This window comes from Cervus elaphus, chromosome 16 (genome assembly GCF_910594005.1).
Source record: "Cervus elaphus chromosome 16, mCerEla1.1, whole genome shotgun sequence".
NCBI lineage: Eukaryota > Metazoa > Chordata > Mammalia > Artiodactyla > Cervidae > Cervus > Cervus elaphus.
This window is the reverse complement of record NC_057830.1, coordinates 40,773,337-40,796,440: the sequence shown is the minus strand read 5'-3', so window position 1 is coordinate 40,796,440 and position 23,104 is coordinate 40,773,337. Positions and strand designations below refer to the sequence as shown.

Below are 23,104 nucleotides of genomic sequence, written 5' to 3'. Positions count from 1 at the left end.
TAGTCCAGCATCAGATATTCCCCCCCAGCATCAGGCCCTAGTCCAGTATCAGGCCCTCCTCCAGCATCAGACCCTCGCCCAGGATCAGGCCCTCCCCCAGCATCAGGCCCTAGTCTAGCATCAGACCCTCCCCAGCATCAGGCCCTCCCCCCAGCATTAGGCCCTCCTCCAGCATCAGGCCCTAGTCCAGAATCAGACCTTCCCCAGCATTAGACCCTCCCCCAGGATCAGACCCTAGTCCAGCATCAGACACCTGCCCAACAACAGGCCCTTCCGCAGCATCAGACCCTAGCCCAGCATCAGATGTTTCCCACAATCATCAGGCCCTAGTCCAGCATCATACCTTCCTCCAGAATCAGACCTTCCCGCAGCGTCAGGCACCTCCCGCATCAGACCCTCCCCCAGCATGAGACCCTAGTCCAGCATCAGGCCCTCCCCCACCTTCAGACCCTCCCCCAGCATAAGGCCCTAGTCCAGCATCAGGCCCTCCCCCACCCTCAGACCCTCCCCCGGCCTCAGGCCGTTCCCCACTATCAGGCCCCCCACCTCCAGTATGAGGCGTGGCAGCTCCACTTGTCTGATGCTCCTGAGCACACTCAGGCAGCCCCAGAGCCGCAGGACAATAGCTCTTGCAGGAGGTGCATCTCCAGGAATCACCTGCGGAGCAGCAGCAGCTGGGGTCTGTTTCAGGTCAAGGAGAGGTGAAGGGGCACTTTTGCAGGAGGCAGCCGTGGCTGTGGGCACGCTCCCTGACTCTGCCTCCTCCCCGTGGGGTCTCTGCTCTCCTGCTCTCTCACGGGCCCCAGGACTGTGTCCTTCCAGAGTCATAGTCGCCTTGATATCTCAAGCCCAAGTCCTGAGGTACGTCCCAGTCTGGTGTGGTGGAGGGCTGGGAACACCCAAGCTCAAGGGCTGAAAGGATCCCAGGGGGACAGTCGGGCCCCAGCGGGCGGTGGGGCAGGGGATGAGGGTGGCCGCCCACAGAGGGCCCCGCAGCAGCACTGGAAGGACAGCAGCGATGCCTTAGCTCACTCGGGGATGCTGCCAGCCTAGCACTCAGAGATGTTACCGCCAGCAGCTCTGGGGACGCAGGAAGCCCGGTGAGTGACACCACGCCACATGGGCTGTGTGCGTGGGCACTGCTGACCATGGCCTCGGTTTTCATTCTGGTTCCAACTGTCCCTCCAAGGGTTGACAGGCTCCTCTTCCGAATGGCACAGATGTTTTCTTTATGTGGGTAAACGCATCCTTGCTAGTTTCTGTCGGCACTGTTGTCCCTTATCGTGTGTTTTCCTCTTTACAACCTGTACTTGCTGCTCTTCCAGTTTAAATTAGGAGCAGTCCTTATTTTCTGCATTTCCTAGTCAGTGTTCACTGGGGCTTTCCAGGTGGCTCTAGAGGTAAAGATCCTGCCTGCCAATGCAAGAGATAATGAGAGATGTGGGTTCGGTCCCTGGGTCGAGAAGATGGCCTGGAGGAGGGCATGACAACCCACTCCAGTATTCTTGCCTGGAGAATCCCATGGACAGAGGAGCTAGTGGGCTACAGTCCCTGGCGTCGCAAAGAGTCAGACACAACTGAAGCAGGTTAGCACACACTCAGGCTTTAGTTCAGTCACTCAGTTGTGTCCGACTCTTTGCCACTGCGTGGACTGCAGCACTCCAGGCTTTCCTGTCTTCACTATCTCCTGGAGTTTGCTCAAACTCATGTCCATTCATCAATGATGCCATAGAACCATCTCATTCCTGTTGCATCCACCAGAGAGGTGGCTGGGGCTCGGCAAAGTGCATGGTCCCACTGCGTGGGTGTGAAGCTGCCCTCACCACTCCCTGACCGCGTGACCATCACTGTGTCTTCCTCTGTAAATCGGGAGGTGGCAGCACCTGCTTGGGAAGGGGCACATCCAGCATCCGGTATAAAATCAATGCACCACCATCTCAGCGTTGTATTTATTAACCTGCATTTAATAACCTGCTCCTTTCTCTCTTGTCACTTAACTGTGGTCCAGACCACAACTGGTTTACTTACCCCTGAAAATCCCACACCCAGCACAAACAAGACACACACATATCTGCCTGAAGAGGCATGAACATACCCTGTCCTCAAGGAGATGAAGCCGAGCGAGATGGGGCCTGATGATAACACTGTGTGATGAGGAGACCCCAGGAGGACCAGTGTGGCTGTGGGGTGAGGTGGGGGGCATGGGCAGAACCCCTGAGAGCTCCTGGGGATGGGGAAGGTAGCAGGGAGGAGGAGGAGGGCCTGTTCCTTGCAGGGTGTCCACAGATCGTACCTCACCCCTCACTGATGAGCACTTGGGCCGTTTCCAAACACTTGTCAGTGTTCTGGGGGAAACAATCATTGCCAGCTCCTACTCAATCAACTTCACAGAATATGTTTCTAGCACTGGAGTATAAACATTTGCTTTCTTCATTCCATCCTCCGTTCATCCACCTATCCAGCCAGCCATCTGTTCATCCATCCATCCACTCACTAATCCATCCATCCATCCACTCACAAATTCCATCTACCCATCGAGCCAGCCATTGGTTCATCGATCCATCCACTCACTAATCGATCCATCCATCCATCCACCCACCCACTCATTAACTCATCTGATCATCTCGGATCCACCGAGAAGACAGACGCCTCCTCCGCTCCTGCTCCCAGGAGGACCCCGAGCGTGAGTGACAGGAGCCTCATGGGGCAGCGGGGGAGACACAGAAGGGACATGCCTGCAGGCCCTCCTCCTCTGAACGGGGAAGCACCCACCTGGTCCTAAGCCCTCCTTACCGGGGTGTCCAGGCCGACCCCTTTCCTTCTTGCCAAACAAGCGGCCGATGGAGCACCTGATGCCGTTCTTCTTTGGGGCTTTGTCCATGGAGTCCTGGCTGCTGCTGCTGCTGGGGTTGCCCCCGGGGCCGTCCTGAGAGTCCGTCGAGCTTTGGGGAGAGAAAACGCCCTTTAACCAGCGCCCTCATGCAAACACACACCCCTCCCTAAGACCGACTGATAGAACTGGCCACCAGCAACACCCGTGCCTCCACCTCGAGCAGACAGTGGCGTCTGCTTCACCAACCACACTCCACACGAGCAATGGGGGCTCCCGGCCACAGACATCCACCCCAGGAAGCTGAGTGTCTCTGACTGGAGCTGCCCCCGAGGAGGGCTTGACTCCAGGCCAGCCGGTGCAGAGGGCGCTCCGACCCTCCCTCAGGGTTGCCGCTCAGCAGGTGATGAGGCTCCCAGAGAAGGTGAGCTCCCCCGCTCTGGGCAGCTCCCCCTGCCTCCCGCAGGGTGACCGTCCCTGGCCGTGGCAGGAGAGCGACGGTCACCGTGCAGGGCTGCTGCTCAGGAGACCACTCGTGCCCTCCGTCGGGGGCTTCCTGGCTCAGGCCGGGAGTTCAGCAGGTGGTGGTCTGAATGAGGACAGTGTCAGCCACAGGAGGGGACAGAGTCTCCTGAGAGGAGACCCTTGAGGAAAAGGGAGGGACCCTCAAGAGCGAACCTGAGAGGCACGGGGCCATCACCATCAGGAACGCGTCCCGGACGGGCAGACCTCTAGCAAGAGCAGGAAGAAAGCTCCCACAGGAGTCAATCCGCAGAGATGGACATTTTCTAAAATCACTGAGGTCCCTGAGCTCTTCTCCCCCAGCATCTGAAGTTCACCACTAAACACAGGCACCGCATCCAGTGCGATTCCTTTAAAACCATTCTTCCACCTCTTTCAAGACAAGAGGCGCAGGGCTCCTGAAACTGACGAGGCGCACAGGCCCCTTACTTGCGGGTGTCCCTGATGTCCTCGGGGCTAGCCGCGCGAAGCGTCCTTGTGTGCAGCTGCTCCAGCCGAAGGGACTCAGGCGAGGCAGGGCTCGAGGTTTCAGAAGTGATGGTTGTCTTGTCATTTTGCACCTCTTCCCGTAGAGCTGGCATCTGAGGGAATGAGCTAAGTGTAAAATTGGCTAACAAGAGACTGTGTCAAAAAAGGCAATCATACAGGCCTTACATTATAAGCACAAACATATTTGAAAATCTATTAGCCATGCTATCCGCCAAGTATAAAAAAATGCCTTGTACTAGCTTAATGCCATCTTAAAGGACTGTCTTGTAGAGAAGCGGGGCATGGGGCAGCGAGAGCACATGACTGAGTGCAGAGACCCCGGACCGGAGCCTCCCTGCAGCGGGGCTCCACCCTGCCTGGAATGCGGCGACCAGATGGCCCCGCCGGGCAGGACAGCAGAGCGACGCCAGCCCCATGAACCCTGCATGGCACCAACTGCCCTGATGAAAGGACTGTGCTCATCGCCAGATGCTGCTCAGAAGCACCACGAGCAACGGTAAGGAACCTCTCAGCAAGCCTTCCAGACCTTTCTGTTTGAAGGAGAAAAGGAAACAGCTTGTACCACCACCCAAGATCATTTGTAGTGATGATGCAGGTTACTGGAACCCGTGACACCAAGTGAAGCACAGGAAAGGCACCTAACCCGGCATGCGAACACCATGTGTCTGGCTTGTATTTCTCTGTAACACACGACTGGGGCTACACAGTGAAGTGCTTACACGCAGTCCAGTGTAATTTGCTCACTGTGGTCTACATAAAGCACCCCTAGGTCTTCACTAAGAGATGATCTTGTAGCCACCTAGAGCGGTGGGATTGGGAGGGAAATGGGAGGGAGGTTCAAAAGGGAAGGGGTATATGTATACCTATGGCTAATTCATGTTGAGGTTTGACAGAAAAGAACAAAATTCTGTAAAGCAATTATCCTCAATTAAAAAATAAACTAACTAAAACAACAAAAAAAAGATGATCTCTCCTGGAGTCCCAGCTTTCCCGCTGGTCCTGGGTGTGAGGACAGGAAAGACAGTGGTGGCAACAGTGTGGGGAACAGATTAACCCCTTCAGGGTCCAGACAGGTCTCACTTACACATTTGGGTTGTGGTTAAGCCAGGGGAAGTCTATAGAAACTTGCACGGCAAGTAATTTTATAAACAATGAGTGTGTTGTTTTATCCAACTAACCTGTGCCTTTTGAATGGGATTCTGTAAAGAATACTGATCCACTGCAGCCCCACAGAAGCTTGGTGACAACAAAGTGACTTAGTGCCAAATACAGCTGAGCCCGTTTAACAGCGGCTGGATAAACTGCACCCTCCCCTGATCTCTAACAAGAACCCTCAGGCAACAGAAGGCTACAGAGGCTAGAAATTATCCCCACAGAACTGAACAGGGGTCAATCTCAAATTCAAGTTGCAATAAGCCTTTATAAAAATCAGAAAACAACACAGAACAGAGCGGGGAAGTGACACGCCTGGGTTGACTGTGGACTCAGGGGAGACAAACACCTGCCTCAAAGTCAGGGGCCGCGGCCAGCCCCTTCCCCGGGCCTCCTCCTGAGGAAGGGCTCTGGGCCCCCAGCCTGGCCGCCCTCACCCGGGAGGGAAGCCCGCCCTCCCCCAGGTGGAGCCTGCCCCGCTGGTGCCCACGTAACTAGGATGGGCAGGACCGTGTCCTCACTTAACAGGAGGGCAGAGCAGGCCACCAGCCCCAGGCTGACGGAGCAGCTCCGCTGTGCCCAGCAGAAGGGCTCCCAGGCACTGAGCAGCCTGAACTGGAGCGCGGCTGCCCGAGACCTGCGGGAAGGTCCCAGGAGTGGTCGGTCAGTGGGCTGGGAGCGGGAGAGGGACAAGGACGGCCAGCCCTCGGGGCACTGGACTCCAACAACAGGGGCTCATCCGAGGGACCAGAGGGGAGAGGAAGCGAGCTCCCTCCTGGTGCTCCCTCCATCAGGGACGCTGTGAGGGACACGAGAGCCTCTGGAGGAAAGCGGGCTGGACGGCCCCACGGTTAAGTGTCCAGGCTCTGATCAGACGAGTCCGCACTGCACTGCTGGGTGTGTGAGCCTGGGCACGGGGCCCGGCCTCTCTAAGCCTCAGTGTCCACGTCTGCTGAATGGGGATAACTGCAGCCTGGACCTCACCTGGGTGTCTGCGGGATTAGATGACAGGCTCGGAAACCACTCGACACGGTACCTGGCTGGCAGAGTCTCCTGCACACTGCTACCCCCGTCCTTAGAGGGCTTCCCCCAAGTCTAATACCTATGGCTCTGATTCAGTCATTGCTTTTAAGAAAACACTAAGCGGAAATTCCATGGTGGTCCAGACGTTAGGACCTGGCACTTTCACTGCCAGGACACCGGTCTGATCCCTGATTGGGGAATTAAGATCCCATAAGCTGTGCAACATGGCCAAAGAAATAAAATTTTCAAAATAATAAATACTACTATGTCTATTATAAATAAGCGCGAGATGATTAGAAAGCAAACAAGTGGCAGAAAGGGAAACTGTTACAATTGTCTCAACGAATGACCTTTTTCCAACAGAACCATCAGCATATTTTAAGTGGTGGGTGAGTTTCAAAACTTCCATTAAAACGTCAATTATTCACCAGTACATAACCACACAGTGTTCCGTCACCTGACTCGATAAGCACTCTTTAACACTTCACAGAGAAACAAAGCCATGCTAAATTAGTAAATAGTTTACCTTTCGACGATGCTTCCTTAAATCACTAGGCTGATAGATGCATGCAAAGAAATGGAGAGAAACCAGGTTGATTGTGACTTTGAAGCTAAAAATTCAAGAATCAGTATAGGCAAATACAGGAAAGCAAAAATGATGGCAAACCTATAAGTGACATTAAGACTTAGAACAGTAGCTGGAAACAGAACATTTTTTTTTTTGACCACAGAAGTTAAATAAGCTATTCAAGATTTACTAGAGAAACACTATAAATTATTACTCAGGAAGATACGAGTCTGATACAACATCGTGATTTATTAAAGCAGAGCATCCTGTACATCAAAGGGCCTCAACAGCTGTCTGTTCTCAGCCAAACTTCTCTATAACCTATTTCTCTTAATAAAAAACATGTTATACTTTAAAACAGTAATTTAACTGATGAGGAAGTTACCAAAATACCTATTTTAACACTGAACATTTCTCACCACCTATTGGACATTAATGTAAAATCCTTACCTAGAATTTGATTTAAAACTTCTGAAAATAAATTCATTAAAGCACGTACCCTATGAAAATGTGTAAGAATGAAAGCTAGCATAATAGCAGGTGGAGTCTTCACATTTGATGAACCATAGAAGATACTTTGTAAAAGAGTCTAGTAGAGACATTAACCATGCAAAAGCTGATGAGATTTACAGTCTTAAATACAAGCACCAACACAGAAAGGAGATTGTGTCAAAAGCCCATTAATTCGACACTTAGAGGATCATTTCTTTATGTAAGCATACTCTCATTTATAAATTGCACAGGTTATGTAGTGTATGATCCATCTACATTATGCTTGTAACTGCATAGTGATACAATAATTCAAACTTACTGCTATGGGGGAAAAACACCATTTAATGAGCCATGAAGAAAAGCACAAACACGACTAAAGGGACACACGCTGTGGACACAGCACTGCTGAGACCAGAGCAAGTGGGAGGACGGGAGGGGAGATGGATGGGGAAACTTCAGCCTGGGGTGGGGGGACGGGAGGCTGGGGTCTGGATTGATGACGGCTAAACAGACAACAGGATGAGACAGGAAATCCAAACCAACGATGAAAGCAGACACACCGTCAGAGAACTCCAACAACAAGGACAAAATATACACAACTGTTCTTTTACAAATACTCGGAAAGAAATCAAGCATGAAACCACAGAGAAATCGTCAAGAATTTTAAATATCAACTAATTAGCCAAAGACGCAAATTATAAAAAGTGTGTCAAAAGACCACAAAATGGACTAGTTACCACTTCACACGCATCTAAAATGATTCACACTTAATTTAATGATATGCTGACTAACAATGCAGCTAACGTGAAATGGGTGGTAAGAGAAAAAAGTGATAATACATGTGCAGTTACAAAGCAGAGGGCTGTAAACGTGATTTCATGGGATAAACAGCAGTGCACTCAGAAACCTAAGCTACACACGCAAGAAAGCTGGACCATGCGCTTTAGAGCCGCACACTCTGTCACCAAAAGCCCTAGGTCGTCATCCCGTTTTCAGACTCGGGAGAGTGAGGAAGCCCGACTTCTTCCCTGGGGCCCTGGGGCACCGGGCTTTGAACCTGGTTTCACACGCAGAGCGGGCCTGAGTGCGCGGCCAGGTCCATCAGCAAGCAGACCAGTTTAGATTTTTGGTTTTCTTCCCACCGCATGCCCTGCACCATGCAGCCAGGCATCCCCAGTGGAAAATGTGCTGCACGGTTTTCACACGCCATGACAACTGCCATGAGAACTTTCACAAAGTTGTCTGCTCCCTGAGAACAGAAACTTTTCTGCAGCTGCTGCGCCCAGCACAGGCCAGGCCCAGCATTACAGAGGCAGGCTCTGGCTGAGCTCATGATGACGAGCTAAGCCGGTGGTCCAAATATCAATACTAACTGGTCACTGTGCGATTACGGAATGATTAAAGACTAGGTACTTTTAAAAATCATAGACCTCTGAGTGTGGCAAATGTACCTGATTTTCTTCTGGATAAAAAGAGAAAAAAACCAAAAACAAACAAAAAAAGAAATCCAGTGTGCTGGAGGAGGGACACGGCAGGGAGGAGGCAGACACATACCAGAGGCATGGTGCCCAGCCGGTCTATGTTCCGCGCTGGCCTTCGACGCCTCATTCGGGGCGTGGCGGGCACACTGCTGGGCGGGCAGGAGCTGGCAAGCGAGGAGGCAAAATACAGGTCGAGGGAGCTCACTGATTTAAAACGACGAAGGCTGCCTGAGCTCGCCTTGCCCACCCTGCTCTCAGTCTCCTTGGCCCGCTGCTCCGTGGTCTCCTTCTCTTCTTGGATCCACCTAAGAGAGAGCAAAACTCGTCACCTGCCTTTGTCAGCACAGGAATGTGTCTGGACAACAAATTTGGGCTTGCATTCTGTGTCATGATTAGCAAATTCCAGGAACAGTTGCTCAATTAACATCGCAGCAAAAAGGTTCGACTTTCCCTCTTTTGAATATTCTCAAACTTAGTATAACTTAGCATTGAGTCTTACAAACTTGCCCCTGATCATTCACGTTTGATTTGACTCATTTACTCTAACATTCTGACGGGGCCTGGGTGGCGACTCTCTCCCCGTGAGGAGACACCTGAAACTGACAACCTTCAGCATCCCTGCTCTCAGGGCTGAGGTGCACGTCAGAGCCTCGAGTCTTTTCCACTGGGAATCAGGAACTCTGCACCATCAAAACAGTGATTCACGAACAAGCTTGACCTTCTAAACACAAGTCTCCAGACCAGATGAAGTGCTGTGTTGATCTTTTTTTTTTTTTTTTAAGGGTGTATATGTACCAACACATCACTTGATGAAGTTCTCCCCCAGGTTTGTGTGAGTTTCTGGATTCATGTCAATGTGCCGCATTCACCTAGAATTTACGGTGACGGCTCTTCTCCCCTAATGTGTCATGGATGATTTTATATAGCAGTTTAAATCCTAGATTATGCATATAAAATGATTTTTTAAAAAAGATACACGATTCTTGCAGGTCGTAACCTCTCCAGTTTCACTACTTATATGTCCTGAAAGATTTTCACTGGTGACAAGTTGAAGGACAGAATTTACCACTTACATCAAGTCAACATATTGCATAAGGAAAAATCACTTTTACCTGACAACGTGCTGTAAAAATAGAAACATTAATATGTAACCATTCCATATTTCCTGCTGGGACGGGGAAAGACAACCTTTCTGAGCTCGTCTGTGCTCAAACACGGCCCAGAAAGCAGTCTGTGTCGGCGCCAAAACTGCAGGCGGCACCACCTGCGTTTGCTGGTTGTGCTGCTCACCCCTGCCTTCCGCCTGAACCCCCCGCGCTCGGCCAACAGGAACGGGCACCTCGGCCTGGGCTGACGTGACGAGAACAATCCGAGCAGCAGCTCTGCCGGGTCCTGCACAGGGTCACCGGCCCGCGGCCACTCTGAACGGAACCTCAGGACAGGAGGCACGGCTGTGCGGGTGTGGCCCAGGCAGGCCTCGGGGCCCCCGGCCACCCGGCTGCACCCAGACCCAGGGCTCCCTGCTCACCACGAGGCGGGCCTTCGGATTCTATCCCGCTTTGTAAACTGTTATAACTGCCAAGACGGTGTCTAAAGAAAACATCTTAAACATACTGATGAGTTGAGAAAAACTCAAACACATGTCTTGGACCAGTGTTTTACAACAAGCCAATCTTCACACTGTGCTAAGTTAAAAAGGGAAATGCAGATCTGAGTGGGAATTTGCCAACCCCAAACCTCAGCTTTTCTGTTCCAGGTGGCTTTTCACCAGAACGTGGGAGGCTCCGAGGTACACGAGGGTGAACCCTCAGTGCTGGTGGGTTCACAGGCCACAGAGGACACCACCTCGGCACGTCTCCCACCTTGGGGCTCAGAGCTGGGGGGGGACACCCCACAACACCCCCCGCCCACAGAGTGCTGACACCAGCTGTGGACAGAACGCCCTGGCTGACTCAGCTCTCTCATCAAGGGCGATCTCAGAAGCGAAAATCCTTGAAGCAGGCCTGTAGTCAGTGTTCTCACCATGGAACACTCAGACTTCTCCTAGGACAAGACAGCTCCTCGGAGAAGCCCAGTTTCTGGGGAGCTGAGTTCGGGCACACCCACCGGATCTCTTCATTGATGCTGTCCAGCTGCTCCTGAAGCATCTGCCCGCTGGGCGGCAGCTGAGCAGCCGAGCTGAGGAGGGTGACCCCGTCGCCCTCGCCGTCAGACACGCCTTCGTCTCTCTCGAAGGCCTGGGCCACGGTGGCCGGCACGCGGGCCTGCTGTCTCAACTGAAATAAAAGGGGCCGAGTCACTGTGTGTTGATGTGGGCATATACGTTAGTGCACTTCTTACTGTATACTCACCTGATGACATGGCCACTGTAACAGAATACACCGAGTGTCTCTCATTGATCTCAACGTCAAGAGAATCTGCTTATTCACAGCTTTAAACTCTCAGTTTGAGAGGGAAAAAATGTTATCCTAAAACCATTCTATTACCCAGTTTTTAACTGCAAATTGATAGCCAGAAGATAATAAATCTTGAGACATTTATGCCAACTAATACTTTTAACTGGGGGCTTCCCAGGTGGGTGGTAAAGAATCCGCCTGCCAATTCGAGAGGGCAGGTTGGATCCTGGGGTCGGGAAGATCCCCTGGAGTAGAAGATGGCCACCCACTCCAGTATTCTTGCCTGGGAAGTCCCAGGAAGAGAGGATGTGTTGGACTACAGTCCACAGGGTTGTATAAGACTCGGATAAGGCTGAGTGTGTACTCAGGCAATGCTGTTAAACCATATAAAACTCTGACTTCTTACAGAAAAACTGTATTTACAAGAATTCAAGAAGCTCAAAAGTCCACTAGTTCCATAAATACGTGCATCATCCACCTGACCAGGCAGCAAGTGTACAAATGCAGGCCGGCCGGGTGGCTGGTACCTTCTCGTCCAGGGCCTTGTGGTGCTCAAATAGAAACTTCAGCGCCCTGAGCACCTCCACCTCGCTGATCATGCCGGCTGGGGACTGCGCCTGCTGCTTGTCCGCCGTCATCCGGAGGGATGGTACATACCGGGAAACGAGGAGCTCCAGGTGTTCCAGCAGCAGCTGCAGGGAGGGGTCAAAGGAGCACCTTCAACCTCACACTTGAATTCAGGGCCGAGAACTCCTCTCAGCCTCACGCTAAAGTCAAAACCATGCTAAGGCACGTCGGAATCCCGCCAGTTCAGTCTAAAGTTAGAGTGGACTTCCCCAGTGGCCCAGGAGTTAAGACTCCACACTTCTGCAGGGCTCATGGGTTTTAATCCCTGGTCGGGGATCTAAGATCCCACATAAACTGTAGCATGGCCAAAAATGGAAGTTAAGAGAACTCCCCCCTCAAATGTACTAAAATTACATTCGCTCTCATCATAAATTTGAAGCAAACTATGAGAACCCCAAGCTGATCCACCTCGGTCTGCCCAGTGGGAAGATGTGAAAAATGACTTGAAAACCAGACAGACTTTAAAGACAGCAACACGGAGCCCAGCGGTGAGCCCCGCGGGCACAGGTCAGCACGGGAGACTCCGCCTACTGACCCTGGTGTTGTTCCTCTCTGCTCTCAGCTGAGCAACTTCTTCTTCTCTGGCAAGAAGCTGCTCCCTGCACACCTTCAGTTCTTCATTATATGTTCCCAACTCCTAGAAAACAGTTAAATGAGGAGGTAACTAAATGCAAACACAAGTGAAAAAGACAGCGAGACCGTGAAGGCTGACCCTATCAAGTCTCTCCAGGCTCCACACAAAGGATCTCCCTGCCCCTCCGGAGAAAAGGGGGTCCGCTGACCCCAAGACCACACAGACCAGCACAACTCAGACTGGCCTTCAACCTCCGCCTCGACCTGGCAGGCACGCGGAGAAGAGAACCAGGAATCCAGCCTGCCTTCTCCAGACCCAGGGAAGTCTGAGAAACTTTCCTAAACATAAACCAAACAACAAAATGGATAACAGATTCTTAAACGACACGCAGACAAGTGACCTAGGACCCCTGGGGAGAGTGAAGAAGAAAGGGAAGATCTACAAGGCCACCAGGTTTTGGAGTGTTCCTCTGGGAAAGAGGCTGATGGCACACCAAGGCCATCTGCTAGCCTGACTCCACTGAAATCACCCAGTCATTCAATAAACTGGCTAAAATGTTAAATTGGTGTTATATGTATTTTATCACAATTTGTGTGCACGCGGGGCCATCCACGTGGTGAACTTGCTCAAACCGAACCACAACGAGACTTTCATTCTTCCATTTTTCTTTGCACAAGTAAAAAAACCCTGGCTTACACATCCCCCACTACATACTGGGTATTCAGCACCTAGAACACTGCCCAACACTTGTAAGAGGCATGTAGTAGACATGTGAAGCCATGAGGGTATATGTTACACACGTAAGCAATAGGTACCCATTATTAACATGCTGGACACACTGGTCTGTGCTTTGTAAGACGGGAGACATTAAGGGGCTTAGCCTCTCTCCTTCAAGGACTGACTCTCTAGCTCGATCCAGATGCCCCAGAGACTGTTCCAGCCACTGTATCCCTTCTTGTGGGGCCCCCGCCCATCCTCCACGCAGCACCTGCACAACCTCTAACAAAGTCAACCTGCTGGGGTCGATCCTGCGCACGAAGGCCAAAACGCCCTGGCCGGCAGGGCCCATGGCCATGCTAACAAATGAAACACAACCCCAACGCTTCATCAGGTGAGGGCCAATCCGACGGGCCCAGTCCCTGGCTGCTCTCACCTCAGGACACTCTCCCTCCAGGACTTGGGTCGAGGCCAACTTCTTCGTCTTCTTGGCCTTTGCCTTGGGGTTGCAGCATTGGAAAAGCGCCCATAGGCGGGCCCTTCTGCGACCCATCCTCGTGGATGGGGGCAGCCCCCCACTCGGGGGCAACCGCTGTTTCCCAGGCAGTTACCTCAGCACCTGAGCTATCACCACCGATCTCACACTACAACCGCCGATCTCACACTCCGCTCTCACACACCGCTCTCACACACCGCTCTCTCACACACCGCTCTCACACACTCTGCTCTCTCACACACCGCTCTCACACACACCGATCTCACACACCGCTCTCACACACTCTGCTCTCTCACACACACCGCTCTCACACACCGCTCTCACACACCACTCTCACACACCACTCTCACACACACCGCTCTCTCACACTATGACCACCAGCACCAGTGTCTCAAGAAGAAATGGCACGAAGGCTCTGCCTCCAGCACGTCTCCCAGGAGCCCGGAACCTGGAACCCACTCCGTCACAAGGGGCTCCGTGGTAACAGGGGGGCTGGGCTCAGGCCCACCATCAAGGGTGCAGAGAGGGGGGAGGGGCTGCCGAAAAGACGGCAGGTGAGTGTGGGGTGCGGGAGAAGGAAGGCCGTGCCCACCGCTCAGGCCCAACGTCAAACATGACCCTGCAATGTACTGGGTCACAGTCGAACCGAACAGTATACACTGCTTCAGAAACCACCACTGCTAGGAATGAGCACATCTTCTAAGGGGGCTTCTGCCCCCTCCACCCCTGAAACAAGCCTCCAATGAGGCTACTGAAAGGGCACCCCTGACGTCAAGGGCACCCCTGAACTCAATAGCGTCCCCAGAACCCATCCCGGTGAGGATGCTGGCTGCTGCACTGGCTGCCCCTCACTCTCACCCTGAGCTTGGTCATTGCCATTTACTTCTCCAGGGGATCTTCCCAACCCAGGGATCGAACCCGGGTCATCTGTATTGTACACAAACACTTTACCATCTGAGCCATGAGGGATCTACTAGCGTGTCAGATGAGTGCAAACATGCGGTAGTTTGAGCATTCTTTGGGATTGACTTTCTTTGGGATTGGAATGAAAACTGACCTTTTCCAGTCCTGTGGCCACTGCTGAGTTTTCCAAATTTGCTGGCATATTGAGTGCAGCACTTTCACAGCATCATCTTCCAGGATTTGAAATAGCCCAACTGGAATTCCATCACCTCCACTAGCTTTGTTCGTTCATAGTGATGCTTTCTAAGGCCCACCTGACTTCACATTCCAGGATATCTGGCTCTAGGTGAGCGATCACACCATGGTGATTATCTGGGTCGTGAAGATCATTTTTGTACAGTGCTTCTGTGTATTCTTGCCACCTCTTCTTAATATCTTCTGCTTTTGCTGGGTCCATACCATTTCTGTCCTTTATCGAACCCATTTTTGCATCAAATGTTCCCTTGGTATCTCTCATTTTCTTGAAGAGATCTCTAGTCTTTCCCATTCTGTTGTTTTCCTCTATTTCTTTGCATTGCTCACTGAGGAAGGCTTTCTTATCTCTCCTTGCTATTCTTTGGAACTCTGCATTCAAATGGGAACATCTTTCCTTTTCTCCTTTTTCACTTCTCTTCTTTTCACAGCTATTTGTAAGGCCTCCTCAGACAACCATTTTGCCTTTCTGCATTTCTTTTCCATGGGGATGGTCTTGATCCCTGTCTCCTGTACAGTGTCACGAACCTCCATCCATAGTTCATCAGGCACTCTGTCTATCTGATCTAGTCCCTTCAATCTATTTCTCACTTCCACTATATAGTCATAAGGGATTTGATTTAGGTCATACCTGAATGGTCTAGTGGTTTTCCCTACTTTCTTCAATTTAAGTCTGAATTTGGCAGTAAAGAGTCCTTAGGCAGTCACAATCCAAGATATCAAAATAAGGAAAGCTCAGTGAGTGAGCTGGAGTCTGAGAGGGCTGCTCCTTCCCTCGGGGCATCTGAATAAAGCTGACTCTGCGAAGAAAAGGCAGGGAGAAAGTCAAGCAGAGGGGACTGGCTAACACAGCTCTGGATGGTCCCTTGGGCTGGGAAGACAAAAATTCGAGTGCAGGCCTGACATGTCAGTCCGGATGTTAGAGATCAAGCTCTCCAAGAAAAGGGAGGCACAGAAAATGTACCCAACACTCTGCCCAAATCGGCTGAGCGCTGAGTATCCATCACCTCGTGGTGCTCAGAAGACAGATGGTGGGCTTCAGGACCTGGCAAGAAGGGGGGCCCTGGGAGGCACCCCAGACTTCCAGACGGAGATGCTGGAGGGCTCCTCCCTGGGGTCAGGGAGGGAAAGTGGGTGATGGCTGCTGAGACTCAGCTTACAAGGACCCCCCAGCCTCAAGGCACTCAGGCCCTGAGTGAACAGAGAGCTCTGTCCCCACTAGAGGTCTGCATCAGAAGAAACTCTGGAGAAGACAGCATCACCAGAACCTCTAGGGTTTTCCAAACATAATGTCCAACATGCAACCAAAGAAGCAAAAAAGGGTGTGACAACAAACAGCACCAAGAGAAAAAGAAGTGAAACAGATCCAGAGGTGTCAGTTGTATATCAGCATATCACAGGTATGCTAGAGGTATCAGATGCAAACTTCACCAGTTCAAAAATATACCTGACAAAAGGAAAAATTTCTGAGAATCAAAACCGATGCTAGAACTTTAAAATAACAGTGACTGAATTTAAGAACTCAGTCTCTGGTCTTAACATCAAATTGGACACAGCTGAAGAGAGGATCAGTGAACTGAAGGATGGATTGGTTAAAAATATATATATAAGAGGGAAAAAAGTTTAGAACATATGGAAGGAGCCTGCTTGTTAAACTATGTTGTTAAAAACTATAAATGAGGCCCCTCAAGGGAGAGAAAAGACAGAAAGGGGAATAAGAAATGCCTCCAGGGGTTGAAACTAAAGAGCCTCTTAATGAAAGTGAAAGAGGAGAGTGAGAAAGCTGGCATAAAACTCAACATTCAAAAAATGAACGTCATGCCATCTGGCTCCATCACTTCCTGGCAAATAAATGGGGAAACAATGGAAACAGTGACAGACTGTATTTTCTTGGGCTCCCAAATGACTGCAGATGGTGACATTAAAAGACGCTAGCTCCTTGGAAGGAAAGCTATGACCAACCTAGACAGCACATTAAAAAGCAGAGACATTACTTTGCCAACAAAGGTTCATTTAGTCAAAGCTATGGTTTTTCCAGTAGTCATGTATGGATGTGAGAGTTGGCCCGGAAGAAGGCTGAACGCCAAAGAATCAATGCTTCTGAACTGTGGTGTTGGAGAAGACTCTTGAGAGCCCTGTGGACTGCAAGGAGATCCAACCAGTCCATCCTAAAGCAAATCAGTCCTGAATATTCATTGGAAAGACGGATGCTGAAGCTCCAATACTTTGGCCACCTGATACGAAGAACTGACTCTTTGGAAAAGAACCTGATGCTGGGGAAGACTGAAGGCAGGAGGAGAAGGGGATGACAGAGGATGAGACGGTTGGATGGCATCACCGACTCGATGGACATGAGCTTGGGCAGGATCCAGGAGTTGGTGATGGACGGGGAGGCATGGTGCGCTGCAGTCCATGGGGTTGCAAAGGGTCAGACACGGAGTGACTGAACTGACTGACAGGGGCGGGGGCAAGAGTTGGCTGGAGAATCAGACCATTGACTCAAAAATGAAAACCACACATTGGTTTCAGCAGCTCTGCGGGTGCCTAAGGCAAGAAGAAAATATTCAAGCGCTCAGAGGAAAAAGGCGAGGCTTTTAGTGGCACAGCAACCCTGAGGGCTGACATTTCAAGAACAAGGAAGTCAGGAGATAATGGACTGGCGCCTGTGAAATGCTGAAAAACAAATACCAACCAATCTGGAATTCTATACCCAACAAAAACACCCTTCCAAAGTGAAAGCAAAATAAAGACTTTTAGGGCAAATGGAAATGAGACAGCTCATCACCTGCAGACACGAACTAAAAAATATTAAGGCAGTTCTTTGGGAGAAAGAAAAGTAGTCTCTGACGGAAGTATAAAAAACAAGTAAAGACCAACAGTGAGGTAACAGTGAGGGTAAATATTAACTCTATGATGATGATAATGCCAAAAATATACCTAAAATTTTAAAGGATAACAGTGACAAGGAGGAAACAGTCGTGTCAGGGAGGCAGTAAAAATACTGTTAGACTTGAATGTAGAACACACGCTGTATCTGCGAATGTACACCCGATCACCTGACAGAGGCGTACAGACCTAGAAACACACTTCATCCTTCTAACAGAAGGCACGAGAGAATGACACAGAATAGGTGGGACGAGCAGAAAACAAACAGCAACATGGTACCTACACACTGAAATATCAAAATTACAAACAGAGCAAATACTCTCATTGAAAGATAAAAAGGGTCAAACTGATTAAAATTAAAACCATACACTATTCACAGAGGTACATGGAAAGATGGAAGACCACAGACAGGTGAAAGTAAAAGATACCCAGGCAAACAAGGACAGAAAACTGATGTGGCAATATCACTGTCCAATAGTGTCTAAAGTAAGAAGCATTACTAGCAATAAAAAGGAGCATCTCATACTGATACAAATTCAGTCCAGCAAGAAGATGAAGATTCTAAATTTGATTGTCCCTAATAACATAACCTCTCCACCATGACCCGTCCGTCCTGGGTGGCCCCACACAGCACGGCGTAGTTTCATTGAGTTAGACAAGACTGTGGTCCATGTGATCAGATCGGCTAGTTTTCTCTGATTATGGCTTCAGGGTGTCTGCCCTTTCATGCCCTCTCGCAACACCTACCGTCTTACTTGGGTTTCGCTTACCTTGGACGTGGGGTATCTCTTTATGGCTGCTCCAGCAAAGCGCAGCCGCTGCTCCTTCCCTTGGACGAGGGGTATCTCCTCGTGACAGAATGTGGTCCACTGGAGAAGGGAATGGCAAACCACTTCAGTATTCTTGCCGTGAGAACCCCATGAACAGTATGAAAAGACAAAATGATAGGATACTGAAAGAGGAACTCCCCAGGTCGGTAGGTGCCTAATATGCTACTGGAGATCAGTGGAGGAATAACTCCACAAAGAATGAAGGAATGGAGGCAAAGCAAAAACAAGACACAGTTGTGGATGTGACTGGTGACAGAAGCAAGGTCCGATGCTGTAAAGAGCAATATTGCATAGGAACCTGGAATGTGAGGTCCATGAATCAAGGCAAATTGGAAGTGGTCAAACAGGAGATGGCAAGAGTGAATGTCAACATTGTACAAATCAGCGAACTGAAATGGACAGGAATGGGTGAATTTAACTCAGATGACCATTATATCTACTACTGTGGGCAGGAATCCCTTAGAAGAAATGGAGTAGCCATCATGGTCAACAAAAGAGTCCAAAATGTAGCACTTGGATGCAATCTCAAAAATGACAGAATGATCTCTGTTTGTTTCCAAGGCAAACCATTCAATATCACGGTAATCGAAACCTAGGCCCCAACCAGTAACACTGTAGAAGCTGAAGCTGAATGGTTCTATGAAGACCTACAAGACCTTTTAGAACTAACAGCCAAAAAAGATGTCCTTTTCATTATAGGGGACTGGAATTCAAAAGTAGGAAGTCAAGAAACACCTGAAGTAACAGGCAAATTTGGCCTTGGAGTACGGAATGAAGCAGGGCAAAGGCTAATAGAGTTCTGCCAAGAGAACGCACTGATCACAGCAATCACCCTCTTCCAACAACACAAGAGAAGAGACTACACACGGACATCACCAGATGGTCAACACCGAAATCAGATTGTTTGTATTCTTTGCAGCCAAAGATGGAGAAGCTCTGTACAGTCAGCAAAAACAAGAGCAGGAGCTGACTGTGGCTCAGACCATGAACTCCTTATTGCCAAATTCAGAGTGAAATTGAAGAAAGTAGGGAAAACCACTAGACCATTCAGGTATGACCTAAATCAAATCCCTTATGACTATATAGTGGAAGTGAGAAATAGATTGAAGGGACTAGATCTGATAGACAGAGTGCCTGATGAACTATGGATAGAGGTTCGTGACACTGTACAGGAGACAGGGATCAAGACCATCCCCATGGAAAAGAAATGCAGAAAGGCAAAATGGTTGTCTGAGGAGGCCTTACAAATAGCTGTGAAAAGAAGAGAAGTGAAAGCAAAGGAGAAAAGGAAAGATGTTCCCATTTGAATGCAGAGTTCCAAAGAATAGCAAGGAGAGATAAGAAAGCCTTCCTCAGTGAGCAATGCAAAGAAATAGAGGAAAACAACAGAATGGGAAAGACTAGAGATCTCTTCAAGAAAATGAGAGATACCAAGGGAACATTTCATGAAAAGATGGGTTCAATAAAGGACAGAAATGGTATGGACCTAGCAGAAGCTGAAGATATTAAGAAGAGGTGGCAAGAATACACAGAGGAACTGTAGAAAAAAGATCTTCACAATCCAGATAATGATGATGGTGTGATCGCTCACCTAGAGCCAGACATCCTGGAATGTGAAGTCAGGTGGGCCTTACAAAGCATCACTACGAACGAACAAAGCTAGTGGAGGTGATGGAATTCCAGTTGGGCTATTTCAAATCCTGGAAGACGACGCTGTGAAAGTGCTGCACTCAATATGCCAGCAAATTTGGAAAACTCAGCAGTGGCCACAGGACTGGAAAAGGTCAGTTTTCATTCCAATCCCAAAGAAAGGCAATCCTAAAGAATGCTCAAACTACCGCACGTTTGCACTCATCTGACACGCTAGTAAAGTAATGCTCAAAATTCTCCAATCAGGCTTCAGAAATACGTGAACCGTGAACTTCCAGATATTCAAGTTGGTTTTAGAAAAGGCAGAAGAACCAGAGATCAAATTGCGAACATCCTCTGGATCATCGAAAAAGCAAGAGAGTTCCAGAAAAACATCTGTTTCTGGTTTATTGACTATGCCAAAGCCTTTGACTGTGTGGATCACAATAAACTGTGGAAAATTCTGAAAGAGATGGGAATACCAGACCACCTGACCCACCTCCTGAGAAACCTATATGCAGGTCAGGAAGCAACGGTTAGAACTGGACATAGACCAACAGACTGGTTCCACATAGGAAAAGGAGTATGTCAAGGCTGTATATTGTCACCCTGCTTATTTAACTTATATGCAGAGTACACCATGAGAAACGCTTGGCTGAAAGAAGCACAGGCTGGAATCAAGACTGCCAGGAGATATATCAATAACCTCAGATATGCAGATGACACCACCCTTAATGCAGAAAGTGAAGAGGAACTAATGAGCCTCTTGATGAAACTGAAAGAGGAGAGTGAAAAAGTTGGCTGAAAGCTCAACATTCAGAAAACTAAGATCATGGTATCTGGTCCCATCACTTCATGGGAAATAGATGGGGAAAGAGTGGAAGCAGTGTCAGACTTTATTTTGGGGGGCTCCAAAATCACTGCAGATAGTGACTGCAGCCATGAAATTAAAGGACGCTTACTCCTTGGGTGGAAAGTTGTGGCCAACCTAGACAGCATATTACAAAGCAGAGCCATTACTTTGCCAACAAAGGTCCATCTAGACAAGGCTCTGGTTTTTCCAGTGGTCATGTATGGATGTGAGAGTTGGGACTGTGAAGAAAGCTGAGCACCGAAGAATTGATGCTTTTGAACTGTGGTGTTGGCAAAGACTCTTGAGAGTCCCTTGGACTACAAGGAGATTCAACCAGTCCATCCTGAAGGAGATCAGTCCTGGGTATTCATTGGAAGGACTGATGCTGAAGCTGAAACTCCAGTACTTTGGCCATCTCATATGAAGAGTTGACTCATTGGAAAAGACCCTGATGCTAGGAGGGATTGGGGGCAGGAGGAGAAGGGGACGACAGAGGATGAGATGTCTGGATGGCATCACTGACTCGATGGCCATGAGTTTGTGTAAATTCGGGAAGTTGGTGATGGAGAGGGAGGCCTGGAGTGCTGTGATTCATGGGGTCGCAAAGAGTCAGAGACGACTGAGTAACTGAACTGAACTGAATAATATAACCTCAAAATATCAATACATAAATACTGACAGAAAGAGAAAAGGACTAACAGCCAAGTTTATAATCGCAGTGGGAGACGATAAAGACACATCTGTCATGGAACTGGGCTCCCTGGGACATAGTCACCTGCACCCATGAAGTACCTGAAATGCGGCTGGCTCTACAATGCGATGTGCTGCAAGCGTGAAACACACACTGGAGTTTAAAGACGTAGCATGAAAAAAAGAACAGAAAAATATTTCGTTAGGTTTTATCATGTTGATTATACACTGAAATGATAATCTTTTGGGTGTGATAAAATAAAATATATTACAGATAATTTCACCTACTTCTGCTTACTCAGCATGGCTACCGAAATCTGAATTGAGAAACCTGACCTAACTGATATGCATGAAACACTGCATTCCCCCTGATACATATTATTTTCTAGAGCCCAAGGAACATATAAGAAAATGAATATATATTGGGCCATTAGGAAAGGTTGAATTATTTCAAAGGACTGAAATAATGCAGAGTATACTTAGGGATTGCAATGGGGTGACGATTTATGTGCCCTCAAACTTCACCCTGCACGTGGAGATGATACTAGGCGGCACAGATTCTGGGAGGCATCAGGTCAGGAGGGAATGGGCCCCGTGCTGGGAGGACAGAGAGAAGCAGGCAGTCTAGGAACCAGGAAACAGGCCTCACCAGACGTGGCACCTGCTGGTGATCTTGGGACTTCCCAGCCTGCAGTACTATAAGAAGCAACTTTCTGTTGTTTAGCAGCTAGTCTATGGTATTTGTAACAGTAGCCGAAAAAGACTAAGATGGGGCTCTTCATGGAATTAAGCTAGGAATCATAAAAGGGTCACTAGAAAAACCTCCCCAGACATTGCGATGTTAAATGACATACTTCTTGAAGAATTTCATGAATAATAATTTTTAAAAACACAATGAAAATTAGAAGAGACTTTTCCATAAAAGATAATGAAAATCTGCCTCATTCAAACTTGTGGGACGCAGCGAACTGTGTTTAGAGGGTAACGTAAAGCCTTAAACACATATACTGGAAAAGAAGGAAGGCTAAAAATCAATTAAGCCTCTAGCCTAAGAAACCAGAAAAAAAGCATAGCACATGAAACACAAGGCAGATGGAAGAAAAAGGAGCAGAAAATAAGGAAACAGAAAGCAAATATGAAATTTTTTAAGCAAAGCCAACTTTTGGCAGTCCTTTTGAAAGGACTGATAAAAATGAAAAAGCCCTAGAGAAGCTGATTAAGAAAAAGAGACAGAGCACAAATCACCAGTATCAAGGTTTTTTAAAAGGGGAGACAACACGTCTTGCAGATAAGAAAGATACCATGAACCACAGTTCACTTACTATTGGAGAGTCTGCTGGCCTCGATCAATTCCTAGCAGGGGGGAAATGCTTTACCTAAACAGATCCGAGAAGACATACAAAATCAGAAATTTTTATTTGCATGAAAAATATTAAATCTGAAATAAAAGCCTCCCCACAATGAGACCAACAGTTGTTGCCAATCAATTCTTCCAAAAATCAAGGGAAGAAAACAGCAGTCTCACAGGAACTCTCGGGGTAAACAAGGAATACTCTCCACCTTGTTTTATAAGACTAGCATAACCGTGATACTAAACCCAACAAGGAAAAGAAGTACAAGAAGGTCAAATTACTGACTCTGAGGACAGATGAAATAATCCTAAATAAAACACTAACAAATACAGTCCAATAAAA

At 48.8% G+C, this 23,104-nt stretch overlaps 1 protein-coding gene across 1 annotated transcript; it reads right to left on the bottom strand.

The window, feature by feature from the left end:
* Positions 1-97: 97 nt before the first annotated feature.
* Positions 98-22,782, bottom strand: LOC122672949 (liprin-alpha-1-like). The gene is made up of 10 exons (XM_043870462.1): positions 22,733-22,782; positions 21,513-21,564; positions 18,179-18,277; positions 12,116-12,217; positions 11,481-11,645; positions 10,664-10,833; positions 8,631-8,862; positions 3,782-3,933; positions 2,794-2,942; positions 98-1,413 (listed from the first exon to the last, which is right to left on the bottom strand). Exons 5-10 carry the CDS (start codon positions 11,589-11,591, stop codon positions 1,361-1,363), a joined length of 867 nt encoding a protein of 288 aa, XP_043726397.1. The 5' UTR covers positions 11,592-11,645; positions 12,116-12,217; positions 18,179-18,277; positions 21,513-21,564; positions 22,733-22,782; the 3' UTR covers positions 98-1,360.
* Positions 22,783-23,104: the final 322 nt, after the last annotated feature.

Coding starts and splice junctions, on each gene's coding strand:
- LOC122672949 (XM_043870462.1), bottom strand. CDS start 11,591: ATGACGGCGGACAAGCAGCAGGCGCAGTCCCCAGCCGGCATGATCAGC. Junction 3,934..8,630: donor GGCTGGGCACCATGCCTCTG/GTATGTGTCTGC, acceptor TCATTCCCTCAG/ATGCCAGCTCTACGGGAAGA. Junction 2,943..3,781: donor GACATCAGGGACACCCGCAA/GTAAGGGGCCTG, acceptor CTCTCCCCAAAG/CTCGACGGACTCTCAGGACG.